Below are 14995 nucleotides of genomic sequence, written 5' to 3'. Positions count from 1 at the left end.
CTAATATTTCTGTTTTAAGGAAGTGGGTTTTTTTTTTTTCCTTTTCTGATGTGGTCCAGTGATCACAGAGGCAGAAAAATAGATTGAAGAATATGTAAGACAGAGCAAAGCAATTGGCAAGACGTTCTATATAGGAAGTAACTCTTTTATTGCTATTTTACTCCTTTATTTTTTTGAAGTAACACATTTTTAATTTACATCATAATCAAAGGTTCCAATAAATAAAGAGTCCAATACATTAGAAGTAAAAAAGACCATAGTTCATCAGAAGAATAGGCAAAGCCTATGAACAATCATCAGATGAAAATTTATTTAACTCAGTCATATGAAGTAAATTTTAAAATAGTTACAAAATCATTCAAGCTGTAATAGTATATAATTCTTAATTATCTGACAAAGATTTAAAATAAAGTTTGACAAAACACTGTATTTGCAGCATAACACACAGGCATTTCTTTTTTTCTGTTGTTTTGATTTTTTTAAATTTTAGCTCCCACATATAACGGAGAACATATGGTATTTTCTTTCTGTGTCCAGCTTATTTCACTCAACATGATAGGCTCCAGTTGTAACCATTTTGATGTAATTCACAGAATTTCATTCTTTTATAGCTGAATAATATTCCATTGTGTATATATCTTTTCTTTATCAGTTCTTCTGAAGAAGGATATGTTTTATATGTTGTTTTGAAACCTGATTTTTTTGCAATAATGGGTGAACATTAATAAATATTATATCATTTATAGTCCAAAAATGTTATCTCTATTTATTAGATTTATTTAGCTCATTTTCCCAATAGCAGTTTTTGCTAAGTGAATATCCAGCTGAATTGCTGATTTATTTTCTCTTAAACTGTGAATAGAGTAGTCATAACAGGCCAAATTTGGACTTGGTGTGAGCTAAATAATATAACTTGCTGTCAGATGAAGTCAAGGAGAAGGCCACATCTTACCTAAATGAAGATGGTTCCATAACCTACATGGTGAACTTTATCATCATTCATGTTCCCCAACTCAGCAAATATCTAAACTAATGGTAAAATCTAAAGATAAATACTCAGTAATTGCCTAGAGTGTGGTAGACTTGTTGTCAGACTGATGTATAATATTAAGTACTTGTATCTTTTTTCTGACTTTTACCTTTTCTCCCTCTTTGCATTCCAAAACCTCTTTTTAAGAATTGAAATCTAACATTTGTATGTAAAAGTACTTAGCTTATAAGTATACAGCTTGATTAACTTGATGAGTTTTCTTAAACTGAATCCACATATGTGACCATCATTGAGAAGTAGAATTCAGCACCCCAGAAATCCTCTAATATTCCCCTCTAGCTGTCACTGTCTCTCATGTGTTATCTCAATGCTGATTTCTGCCATTACTACTTTTTCTTGTCTTTAAATTCTATGTAAGTGGACCACCTTACACATATTTTCTCTTTTGCTTTTCTTTTCAAAATTTTATCAGCAATTAATAAATGCACAAAGCAGCAATTCATTCATTTTCATTTTATTTAGTATTCCATTAATTAATGTCTATCTTGTAATAAATGGACATTTATTATACTTTAAAATTTTTGACTATTGCAAATCATGCTGCTGGAACAACATTGATGTCTTTTGTTGGGTATGTATGTTGGAAAAATTGCTAGGATGTGTTACCTTTAGAAGATAGAGCTGGACGACTTTCCAAAGCACTTGTTAATGTTTACCTGTATCCTCACCAACATTGGTGCTGTCCTCTCTAAATCATCCTGATAGATGTTAACTGTCTTGTGGCTTAAATATCTGCATTTCACTGGTGTTTCATGTGGTTGAAGGCCTTTCGTATGTCAGTTGGCTACACAGATATCTTCTCAGGTTTGCTGTTTGCTGACTGTTAGCAATCAGTATGAGTTTTTTGTGTATTTTGGACACAAATATATGAATATATACAGATACATATATGTGTTATATATATTGTACTTATCTAATGTATGTTGAAAAATTTTATCTCACTGGCTTAAAATGGTGTTTATACATGAAAATAGTAAATATTTTAATTCAGTGCTAGTCTACCAATAATTTCCTTTTGGTTAGTGATTTTTTTGTGTGTGTATTCCTAAAGAAATATCTGCTCTGAGGTCATGAAGATTTTCTTCTAGGTTATATCCTAGAGGTTTTATTTATTTTTTAAATATTATTTATTGGGGCTGGCACTGTGGCATAGCAGGTAAAGCCACTGCCTGTGGCACTGGCATCCCTGGGCACCAGTTTGAGTCCCAGCTGCTCTACTCTGAACCAGCTCTCTGCTATGGCCTGGGAAAGCAGTACAAGATGGCCCAAGTTCTTGAGTCCCTGCACCTGTGTAGGAGACCCGGAAGAAGTTCCTGGCTCCTTGCTTCAGATTGGCACAGCTCCAGCCATTGCAGCCAATTGAGGAGTGAACCAGTGGATGGAATCTCTTTTTCTCTCACTCTCTCTCACTCTCTCTTCCTTCCTCCATCCTTCCCTCCCTCTTCTTCTCTCTCTCTGTAACTCTGACTTTCAAATAAATAAATAAATCTTCAAAAAATATATTATTAATTTATTTATTTAAAAGGCTGAGTGACAGAGAGAAAGACAGACAGAAACAGAGATATCCCATCTACTGGTTCATTTCTCAAATGGCCTCCACATCCAAGTCTGGGCCAGGCTGAAGCCAGGATTTAGAAATTCCAGTTGGGTCTCCTACATGGGTAATGGGAACCCAAAGACTTGAGCTTTTAATCTACTGCTTCCCAGGTGCACTAGAAGAGAGAGGGATTGGAAGTGGATTAGCCAGGACATGAACTGACACTCTGATATGGGATGTGAATGTCTCAAATGGCTGCTTAACTCACAGTTCTATAATGTGTCTGGAATTTATTGTTCAGTTTGAGTAGGATTGAAAATTGATATTAATTCTGTATCGTGTGGTACATAACCCTAGGTACATTTTTTTCCCAAACAGACATCCAATAGATCAATTCTCATTTGAAAGCTCTATTTTACTTTTAAATAGAAATAATTTGAGGAATTCTTTTAGGATTTCTTCATCTCTTGGATACTGATTATAAATTGGCAAACGTCTTCAATGGAAAAGCAGCTCTGAATTTAAGCTGGCTATTTTTTCCCATCTGTCTGAGATCTTACTTGGTCTTTCATGTCCCCTCCTTGTGTTCATAGCCTTAGTCTCGAAATTTGGTCTCCCAGCCTCTTGAGACTATAGTGTGCTTTACTCTGTTTCCTTATGCTCTTAAAAGCTCTGTTTCTCATCCTGTTTACCATGTAGGAGTTATGAATCAGCAGTAAGTTCCTTGAGAGGGGAAAAAGTAGTACAGAATGTTGGATTCCTTTTAGTCTTAGCTGAGTTCTTGTCCTCTCAAGCTCAGGCTGCTTGCTTGGTGTGCTATGTCTTAATGCATTTGCTTTTTGTATTTTATTTTAGCTTTTCAGAGTTGTTCCAGGTACAAGAGTTGGTCTAACACAAATTAATCTCTCTTTGCTGGAAAGTTAGGCAAGTCTCTATGTCTCTCTGAACCTCATCTATAAATTGAAAATATTAGCAGTTCTTCAGAGGGCCAATTAAACTAATAACATGTGCCTGACACATAGTATCACTGAATGAAAATGTGAACTGATATTATCTTTAAATTATAAAACACTAATGAAAGGAATAGAAAACAAAAATGGAATGATCTCTAATGTTCATGAAATGCAAGCATTAATGTTAAAATGTCCATATCCAAATAAATTTTATTTTATTTATTTTTTTATTTTTTTGACAGGCAGACTTAGACAGTGAGAGAGAGACAGAGAGAAAGGTCTTGCTTTTCCGTTGGTTCACCCCTCAAAGGGATGCTATGGCTGGCATGCTGTGGCTGCGCCAATCCAAAGCCAGGAGACAGGTACTTCCTCCTGGTCTCCCATGTGGGTGCAGGGCCCAAGCACTTGGACCATCCTCCACTGCACTCCCAGGCCACAGCAGAGAGCTGGACTGGAAGAAGAACAACTGGGACAGAATCCAGAGCCCCAACCAGGACTAGAACCTGGGGTGCTGGCACCACAGGTGGAGGATTAGCCAAGTGAGCCACGGCGCTGGCCACCCAAAGCAATTTACAGATTCACTGCAGTCCCCTTCAAAATATGAATGACATTCTTCCATAAAACTAGAAAAAATAGTCTTAAAATTCTTATGGAAGCACAAAAGATCTTAAATAGCCAAAATTGTGTTTAACAAGAAGAACAAAGCTAGAAGCATCATAATACCAGATCTTAAGACATACTACAGAGCTGTTGTGATCAAAACAGCATGGTACTAGAATAAAAAGACATATGGAATAATGGAACAGAATAGAGATCCCAGCAATGATTCCACATGTGTATAGCCTACTGGACTTTGACAAAGGTGCCAGCAACACATACCAGAGAAAGAACAGTCTCTTCAATAAATGTTGTTGGGAAAACCAGATATTCATAAGCAGAAGATTGAACCAGGATCCCTAACTGTTATCCTATACAAAAATCAACTCAAAATAGATTAAATATCTAAATGTAAGATGTGAAACTACTTAACTATTAATAGAAAACATAACACTTTAAAATATTTGCATAGGCAGTGATTTTTTTGGATAAGACCCTGAAAACACAGATAAGAAAAATGAAACCAGACCAATGCGAATATACCAAATCAAGAAGCTTTTGCACAGTAAAAGGATCTATTAGCAGAACTAAGAGACAGCTGACATAATGGGAGAAAACATTTAGTAGTTATTCATCTGACAAAGGATATAAGTATAAAACAAACTCAAAAAACTCAATAATAAACAAGCAATACAGTTAAACAGTCCAAGCATCCGGATAGATATTTTTTCAGAAGATAAAATACAAATGGTAATGAATTCTTTTTTGTTTTTTAAGATTGGTTTATTTATTTAAAAGGTAGAGTTACAGAGAGGCAGGGGTGGGGAGAGGGAGAGAGGTCTTCCATCTGTTGGTTCACTCCCCAGATGTCCGCAACGACTGGAGCTGCGCTGATCTGAAGCCAGGAGCCAGGAGCTTCTTCCAGGTCTCCCACACAGGTGCAGGGGCCCAGGAACTTGGGCCATCTTGTACTACTTTCCCAGGCCATAGCAGAGAGCTGGATCAGAAGTGGAGCAGCCAGGTCTTGAACCAGCACCCATATGGGATGCTGACGCTGCAGGTGGCAGCTCTACCACTTCACCACAGCGCCAACCCCATGAAAAACATTTTAAAATTCCCAGAAATGGGCATTTAGACTCTTAGTTGAGATGCCTATGTTGCAAATTGGAGTTGCCTGGGTTTGATTCCCAGCTCTGGTTCCTGACATCAGCTTCCTGCTAGTGCAGACCATGGGAGGCACCAGCAATGGCTCAAATGATTGGGTTTCTGCCACCCTCATGGGAGACCTGGACTGTGTTCCTAGCTCCTGACCCAGTCCTGGCCATTGTGGGCATTTGAGGAGCAAACCAGCAGATGGGTACTTTCTGTCTCTGTTTTCTCTTTCTTTTTCTCTAATACAATTTAAAAAGAAGTGCTCAATAGCACTAGCCATCAGGGAAGTGAGTCAAAACCACAATGAATTATTATGTCATTCTACTTAGAATGGTTATTATTCAATAGAAAAACATTACAAGCTGGTAAGTATTTGGAGAAAAGGGGGTCCTTATGTTGTTAATGGGAATGGAAAGTTCTTCTGCCATTATGGAGAACAGTATGGAAATCATTCAGAGAACTAAAAATGGATCTACCATAGGACTTTGCTGTCCCGCTTCTGAGAATATGTATGTATATTATCTCCAAAGGAAATTAAATCAGCATATAAATCCAAAGGAAGTTAAATAATAGAGACACTAGCCCTCTCAAGTTCTTTGCAACACTATCGACAATAGTCAAGACATGGAATCAATCAATAGATGTCCATTCATTGATGAATGGATAAAGAAAATGTGATATATATATATACACAACGGAATACTATGCAACCATAAAAGAATGAAATCCTGGCATTTACAATGAAATGGATGGAACTGGCAGTCATTATTGCTAAATGGAATAAGCAGGCACAGAAAGAAAAATACTGCATGTTTTGTGTCATGTGGAAGTTAAAAACAGTCAATCTGAATTTAAAATAGTGATTACTAAACCTTTGGGAGGATTGGGAAATGAGGGAAAGAGGGAGGTTGGATAATTGATATCAAAGCATAGTTATTTTTAATTAAATATTTATTTATTCAAAAGACAGAATTACAGAAGAGGGGGTAGAGACAGAGAAATCTTCTATCTATTGGGCCAGGCTGAAGCCAGGAGCCTGGTACTCCATCCAGGCCTCCCACCTTGGGGACAGGGGCCCATGTTCCACTGCTCTCCCAGCCATAATGGAGGGGAAGTGGATAGGAAATGGAGCACGTAGGACTCAAACTAGCACCCATATGGGAAGCCAGCATTGTAGGGGTGGCTTAATCTGCTACACCACAATGCCATCCTGAAACAAAACACAGTTAGATAGAAATAATAGGTTCTCCTGTTCTGTAGCACTGAAACTATAATTCAGTATATAAAGAATTTGGAGGGGCTGGCGCTGTGGCACAGCGGGTTAACACCCTGGCCTGAAGCGCCGGCATCCCATATGGGTGCTAACTTAAAAGTGGTGAAATTTTGATGCCAGTAGACTGAAAAAATCACAGAATTATGTTATATTACCAAGAGCAGCCACTAGAGAAACTGTATAAAGTATTACAGTAAAAAAATTTCTGTGAGTCAATCATAATATAATTTTAAAAAAAGTTCTAGTAATTTTGCCCCCAAGAAAGCAAGAAGAAAGAAACAAAGGACAAGAAAAAGAAGAAATACCAAAATGGAAAACTTAAGGCATTAAAAAAGTTACAATATGAGAAAAAGAGAAATTGACCATGAAAAAGGATTTGTCTATGAAAATGAATTAGGCATTCATGTTGTCAGAAGTATTTAATAGTGAATTTTAATTACATTGTACTGTTAAAGTGAAAATCACAATGTACTGTTTTGGTAAATTTGTGAATTGTCCTTTCCTATTTGTCCTGAATAATGTTTAGAAAATAATGCTTTTGAAAAAATCTTCTATTTTCATACATGTTCCATTTGAATTTTGTAGTAGTTAAATGAGATTATAAATAGACAAAGTCTATGGAAATATGGCAGGGAACATTGAGAATTACAGTAATCAGAGAATTCTGGTTGAAGCAGCAATGAGATTATTTTTTTTTTTTTTGCCTATGAGATAGGTAGAGATTAATTAAATTCATGCTATCCAATTATAATTAGGGCTGTAGGGTAAAAAGTGCCATTATATACAATTAGTGGGTGGGGTAGACTTGATCAGCATATTCCAGAGAAGGTTTTAGAACAGTGATCAAATTTTAATATGCTCATTTGCTTTGGTTCAGGAATTCAAGTTATAGGAACCTGTTTATCAGAAGTATGCTTACTTGTTCACAGTGATATATATAGAGAAGTGTTATTTTAATGCTATTTATAACAGATAAAGGCTGGAAATAACTAGGCTATGTCGTGATAACGGGGAATGTTTAAAATCCAGACTTTGTGTTCCACAAAGATCAAAGATGTTATTAAAGTATTTTAGCCTTTCGTAACATTTCTCAATACTGAAATGTGTTGCAGGTACTTTAAGTTTCCTGGTGAACAAAAAGTTTGAATAATTATCAGTTTCAGACATACCCAAATATAAGTTCAAGAAACAATAAAATTACAAAAAGTAACATTTAGTTCACTGTTTTCATTATTGGTCCATTTGTTTCTATGAATAATTGAGTTTAATATCGTATATATGTATTGTCAAAAAGTTGAAATTATATCTTATGTATATATCAGTGTCATAATTCATCTTTTGAATTAAAAAAATTTTTCCTACCAAATTTTTATGGCTTAGCCTAATGCTACCTTTTGACGTTTATATTGACCATTCATCTTAAAGTTGTTGCTGTCACTTTTGAACTTTGATTCCAATTTTCTGTTTTTATGTCATCATTTCCATAATATTAATAATAATAATGTTTATTGCACTTTAAGTACATGTACTAAAGAGTGTTCTGTGTACTTCACATATATTATCAGATTTATTTCTTTTGTCAGCCCTTAATTAGATGGATATTATCCTCATCTAACATTGAATAAATTTTAAAATGTTCAGATTGAAATAAATTACTCAAGGTCACAAAGTTAGGTTTTAATTCCAGATTATAAACTGGGCAGTCTTTGAAACAAAGCCTTGCTGATATGTTAGACTGCTTTTTTAGTGAACAAGGTAAATGAAAAAATGCTCTTTATGTTTAGAAGAAAGTTTGACGTAAACGAATGGACAGGCTCAATAAACTAGTGAAATATACAAATTACAGATTTTAAATTTAATAGACTTAGTTCTGTACTAATTACAGTGGGCCAGTAATGAATATCATTAAATGTAATGAATAAGCTAATGAAAAATAAATAAAAAATTAAAGTGTATCATAGTGAAAAAAATTTTCAACTTAGAATTATACCATTTGTTATATAATTTATGCCATGTCCAAATAAACGAAAATTTAAATTTAAAGGAATAAATTACTTAGATAATATTAGATAGACTTTATTTAAAGAAAATATTTCTTAAATGTTAATTTTTCTGTGAAACAAATATATAATTTTGCTTTTCTTCTTTTCTAGAATTCTGGAGGAGGAAATGGAGTTGATCTTTCAGTGCTGAATGAGGCTCGCAATATGGTGTCAGATCTTCTAATTGATCCAAGCCTTCCCCCACAAGTCATTTCTTCCTTACGGAGCATCAGTAGCTTGATGGGTGCTTTCTCAGGTTCCTGTAGGCCAAAGATTAATCCTCTCACACCATTTCCTGGATTTTACCCCTGCTCAGAAATAGAGGACCCAGCTGAGAAAGGAGATCGAAAACTTCACAAGGTCAAAATCAGTACTCAGTTATCAGCCAGCCCTATTTTTATAAATAATATTGTTTTTAAATTAAAACTGTCCCTTTAAATATTATATAAAATGCAGTTACCTCTTCAAGGACCAGCTCCTTTTACATTATACTGAGCTGCTAGGGACTTTAGAGGCAGTTATAAACTCAAATAATTCTAGATGTGTGTTCAGTTTCTACTTTGATATTACTATAATTATAACTTGAATGGTAACAATCATTTATTATCATTGTTATTGTTAGGAAAAGGAAGAAAAAAGCAAATATAGTTCCAGGTTTATACAAAAAAATAGTATTCAGGTCATGTCATTAATCTATTTTATTCTTTAGAATCCAGGATTTGTTCTTGAACCAAGAAATGAAGAAATCTTCATTGTAATATTCAGTTTATGAATTACACAGCTTTATTTCAAATGATTTTCCCATTTCTGAACCCTGTTTTTCCCCCTGTACCTAGTGGCAATTACCATAGCCCAATAAGCATTGATTTTTCTATCAGATGTGGGATTAATTTCTCTCTAAATACCAATATTTCAAACAGAATTTCCTTTAGGATATAACAAATACTGTTCTACTGGACAGGCATACTTATACATAATGCTTGTTCAGAGTGCTTTTAGTTGTTTTGTTTGATTTATTATCAATAATGAAAATCATCAAACTTTGAAACAAGAAACAGTTTAGGGATTACTCTAATTCAACTAATTTATTCCACAACTAGGAAACTGACCAAGAGAGAAGATGAAATTCAAATATGTTAATTTTGTTAATTGTAATAGTCTATGTAGAACTTTAAAAAAAGGAAATATGAGAAAAACTTAACTGTAGTTTTTGAAGGGATTTTTATCATCAATTAATTTTATTTTTCCAGATCTCAGCATTAGGTTTTAGAAACGTTGAAACATTTTGCAGGCTTAATTAGGGTAAAAGGATTTGAACATTATTGATCACAATCTGTGTCATAGATACTTATGTGAGGCTTTTATTGTTATTTTAATTTTTATCAGAAAGGCACAGAGAGAGAGAGAGAGAGAGAGAGAGAGAGAGGTAAAGATGTGGAGAGATCTTCCCTTTACTGGTTCTCTCCCCAAAATTCTGAAGCAGTTGGGTCTGGGATAGGTTGAAGTCAGGAGTGCAAAATTCCACCTGGGTCTCCCATGTGGATGGCAGGGACCTAATACTTGAGCCATCATCTGCTGCCTCCTAGAGTATGCATTTGTTAGAAGGTGGATCAGAAGCAGAGTAGCCAGACACTCCTGTATGGATGCAGGTGTCCCAAGCAGCGGGTTAACTGCTGCTCTAAAATGCCTGTACCTGAAGCTTTTATTTTCAAAAAGCTTTTACAGTAGCACCTGCATTAGTAAAGACCCAGTTAACAAGAGTGCTTAGTCATGTGACTTTAGAACTCTGCTCTCTAAGAAAACTTCCAAAGAGGATAACAGTCATCAATAAAATAATACATTCGAAAATTTTTTTTCAAAGATTTATTTTATTTATTTGAAAGAGTTACAGAGGCAGAGATTGGAGAGGGAGAAGAAAGGGAGATAGATAGTGTGAAAGAGATTTTCCATCTACTGGTTCATTCCACAAATGGCCAAATGGCCACACAGCCAGGGCTGGGCCAGGCTGAAGCCAGGAGCCAAGAGCTTCATCCGGGTTTCCCATGTGGGTACAGGGGCCTAAGTACTTGGGCCATCTTCCACTGCTTTCCTAGGCACATTAACAGGGAGCTAGATTGGAAGTGGGGCACCTGGGACTTGAACTGGCACCCATTTGGGATGCTGGTGTCTCGGGAGGCAGCTTAACCTGCCATGTCACAATGCCAGCCCCCTTATATTATATTATTGAATTCATTTACACCTTTATGTTTCATTTGTTTCTGCCTATTATAGTAATTTTTTAAAAAAATAATTCTTAAAATTGTAATCATAAAAATCATACTGATCTCAGTATAATGTTTGTTATTGTGTTTGCTACATAGGAAAATTTGGGGCCAGAACTGTGGCTCAACAGGTTAAACAGCTACTTGGAATGCTGGCACCCCGTGTCGGAGTGCCAGTTCACGTCCCAGCTACTCAGCTTCTGATCCAGCTTCCTGTGAATTGTCTACAAAGGCAATGAAAGTGCCCAACTACTTGGGCCTCTGCCATCCATATAGGAAACCTGAGTGGAGTTCCTGGCTCCTAACTTTGGCATGGCCCAGAATTTGCTGTTGTGTACATTTGGGCAGTGAAAAGATGAAGATATTGCTCTCCCTCTCTCTTTCAAATAGATTAATTAATAAATAAATAAATCTATAAAATAAAAAAATTTGGTACACTTTAAAATATTTTAAACATAATATTACTTAGATAGAAGGTCTGAATACTTCATTTCCTGAGCATTGCAGTATCAGGCTAATTTTGGATGCTGTAATCATGTAATACTGACATGAGTAGCTCATATAAAGACCTGGAAGCAATCCTTATGAAAAAAACCTTCATTTACTTTGTGTTGTATAAACTCCTTGGGAAAATTCCATATCTGTCCCTTCTTATAGAAAAGCATACTAAAATCCTGATGTTACTTCAGAAAAGATCAACAACATTTATGAAAAAAAGCCCAGTAAGGAAAAAGGGAGTAAGAACATACCATATGATGTAAATATCTTATAGATATGTTAAAAACTAAGAAGGATTATAACAACCTACATTATAATCAGCCAGGATTATGCTACATAAGGAATTTTTTCACTGAATTTCCAAGTAATCATAGTTAACCCTAGATCTGAACAAAATCAGTATCCTTGGGAAAGCTTAAGTTAAATATAGTATTTCTCTAAGATTGTTGTAGTGTCTGGTGATAGGGAAAATTCATAAGAAACAGAAACTGGGCTATATAGATCTCAGTAAAACTACACTCACAATGGTAAAAATGGGATATTTTCATCAATTGAACATTTGGATTGAGAATATTTTCAAAATTAGTGTAAAATATCAATGCAAAAAGTATTCTCTGTTTAATTTTATCATTATTTCAAATGGTAACTCAGGATCCTGAAGTTTCTCCAGTTTCACCACTCTGTACATTAGCCAGCATTGTACTGAAAATATAAAATAATATATTGACTGATCATCTCTGATCTTAAGCTTGACTTCTGATGTTAATTTTCAGAATCTATCTACATATTTATATTTAAATTTCCAATTCTTTATTTTTAATGGAAGTTAAAGTATAATATGCAAAAGAAAAATACTAGTTTAAATTCTATCAAGTTCAGCAATCACTTTTTAGTAGGAAGAAAATACATTGAACAGCAGCTATAATGTGAAATTTGTAGTAAATCGGCAGGTTTTCAGAATGAAATGCCTCGTTTCTTCTTTATATGTTAAGAATATAGTTTCTATTGTTAGTCATGTACTATCATTAATATTACATGTACAACATATTAAAAGCTGAAAATTTTAACCATTGTTGAATTATTCAACAGGGATTGAATAATAGGAACAGTTTACCAACTCCACAGCTGAGGAGGAGCTCAGGAACTTCAGGACTGCAACCTATTGATCAGTCTTCAAGGTGGGAACGCAATAATGGCAGAAGGCCTAACCAGGAATTTGGCACTTCAAGGTAAAATCCCCGGAGCCATTAAATGAAACATTCTAATGCACCCACTTTGTTTCCGTGAATAATTTGTGGAATAATTCAAAATGTAAAAGGCAATTCTTGAAGTATTTTAGGTGAATTACAATATGGGTAGTAATAATATGGTGTAATAGAGAAGCTGACTCTTGGAAACCTCCCTCAGAATCTAGGTGGATTGGGTACACAGCAAGCGGGAGCCTTAGGAATGTGAGCTAGTGAAATGGTTCAGGGAAATTGGGATCCATTTAATACAGAGTATTGTGAAAGCTTTTACATTTCTAAAGGTTACCATTATAGGAGTAGTCACCAATTCAATGTGTAATATCCAAAGTCAGCAGTTACTGACTTGTGAAAGGAAGAACAAGTTCCCAGGGCTCATTACAGTTGTTAGGTCTAAGGTGGCAAAACTTTTTAAACTCTGTCCTACTAGAGGCTGAGACTACCAGTATATTCTATAATATATTGAGAATTTACACGGAACTGAACAGAGCTAATCCTATAAATGAAAGACATAAGTTAACTACAAGTAAATGAGTCTGGGACAATGCAGGAACTGAAATCTTCTGAATGTCAATACAAATAAAGGGTCTTCAGAAGTTCATGGAAAATATTTATTATTAAAAAAACTATGCATGGGTTTTTTTTTTTTTTTAAAGATTTATTCTATTTATTTGAAAGACAGAGTTACAGAGAGACGTAGAGACAAGAGAGAAAGGTCTTCCATCCTCTGGTTCACTCCCCAGATGGCTGCAATGGCTGGAGCTGCGCCGATCTGAAGCCAGGAGCCAAGAGCTTCCTCCGAGGCTCCCATGTGGGTGCAGGGGCCCAAGGACTTGGGCTGTCTTCTACTGCTTTCCCAGGCCAAAGCAGAGAGCTGGATCGGAAGTGGAGCAGCTGGGACTAGAACCAGTGCCCATATGGGATGCCGGAGCTTCAGGCCAGGGCGTTAACCTGCTGTGCTACAGCACCAGCCCCCCAATGCATGGATTTCAAAAAAATTTTTGTAGCAAAGTAAATTATCTTTTTTAACTTTTATTTAATAAATATAAATTTCTAAAGTACAGCTTTTAGATTATAGTGGCTTTTTTTTTTTTTTTGACAGGCAGAGTGGACAGTGAGAGAGAGAGACAGAGAGAAAGGTCTTCCTTTTGCCATTGTACAGTGGCTTTTTCCCCCCATAACCTCCCTCCCACCCGCAACCCTCCCATCTCCCGCGCCCTCTCCCATTCCATTCACATCAAGATGCATTTTCAATTATCTTTGTATACAGAAGATCAATTTAGTATATACTAAGTAAATATTTCAACAGTTTGCACCTACACAGAAATACAAAGTGTAAAGTAGTTTGAGTACTAGTTATACCATTAATTCACATAGCACAACACATTAAGGACAGAGATCTTACATGGGGAGTAAGTGCACAGTGACTCCTGTTGTTGATTTAACAATTGACACTCTTGTTTATGGAGTCAGTAATCACCCGAGGCTCTTGTCATGAGTTGCCAAGGCTATGGAAACCTTTTGAGTTCATCAGCTCTGATTTTATTTAGACACAGTCATAGTCAAAGTGGAAGTAAATTATCTTTTAATTCCATTTTCCATGAATTTTTTGAAATATCCTTGTAATCCTGGTAACAAAGAGTTTGTTACTTTGTATTTTGAAGCCAGGTACTGATCTCTTGTATGGGTTATAAGCTTCTCTTGAATTATCTATTTAATAAAATTAGAATTAGCATACATTCCACGTTTAATCATTCTATTACTAATGAGCATGTGTTGTACTTTTTTAGTTTGAGACGTTGTCTTTTTGCATTTGAAACAGTAGATGGCAGGATTGGATCATAGCTGTTTATTAAAATTTATGTTAACATGTATGAAATATAATCAGATGATTATGTTTTCCCAATTCTTATATGGCTTATTAATTTGAATTTTCTATAATATAATGGAATGGTAGACTTATTTTTTGTAAAAGAAAAATTGTATGAAATGATGTGTAGACTTATGTATGAAAAATGTTGTTAGGAAAATAAGCTTTGGTCCAAAGTTTACCTAGAGTATAAACATGATAGTCTTTTGTTTTGTTTTGTTTTAAATAGAAGCAGGATATAGGAAAGTGAAGTCAACAACCTAAAATGTGCCAGGTAGTTCTTAATCAAGGAACAATTATATTGAGGTTATCATTAGGTTTAAAAAAGGGATTGGCCGGCACTGTGGCTCACTAGGCTAATCCTCCACCTGTGGCGCCGGTAGCCCGGGTTGTAGTCCCGGTTGGGGCGCCGGATTCTGTCCCGGTTGCTCCTTCTTCCAGTCCAGCTCTCTACTGTGGCCTGGGAAGGCAGTGGAGGATGGCCCAAGTGCTTGGGCCCTGCACCCACATGGGAGAC

The 14995-nt window shown here is 35.6% G+C and overlaps 1 protein-coding gene across 5 annotated transcripts in view; it reads left to right on the top strand.

Annotated features, from left to right (window-relative positions):
- Nucleotides 1–14995, top strand: part of PDE3B (phosphodiesterase 3B) — a 182905-nt gene that overhangs the window by 101574 nt on the left and 66336 nt on the right. For all 5 annotated transcript variants that reach the window (XR_016218611.1, XM_002708827.6, XM_089311016.1 and 2 more), the window contains exons 3-4: nucleotides 8717–8965; nucleotides 12454–12593. Coding sequence is in view for 4 of the 5 variants with exons in the window: in XM_002708827.6 (XP_002708873.3) it covers nucleotides 8717–8965; nucleotides 12454–12593 (389 nt within the window). In the remaining variant the exon portion in view is untranslated. The remainder of the gene's footprint in view (nucleotides 1–8716; nucleotides 8966–12453; nucleotides 12594–14995) is intronic.

The sequence above is a fragment of the Oryctolagus cuniculus genome, chromosome 1 (genome assembly GCF_051225735.1).
Source record: "Oryctolagus cuniculus isolate XC-2025 breed Fujian yellow rabbit chromosome 1, ASM5122573v1, whole genome shotgun sequence".
Lineage (NCBI taxonomy): Eukaryota > Metazoa > Chordata > Mammalia > Lagomorpha > Leporidae > Oryctolagus > Oryctolagus cuniculus.
Note: the sequence above shows the minus strand (reverse complement) of the source record. Positions and strands in the feature narration are given on the sequence as shown.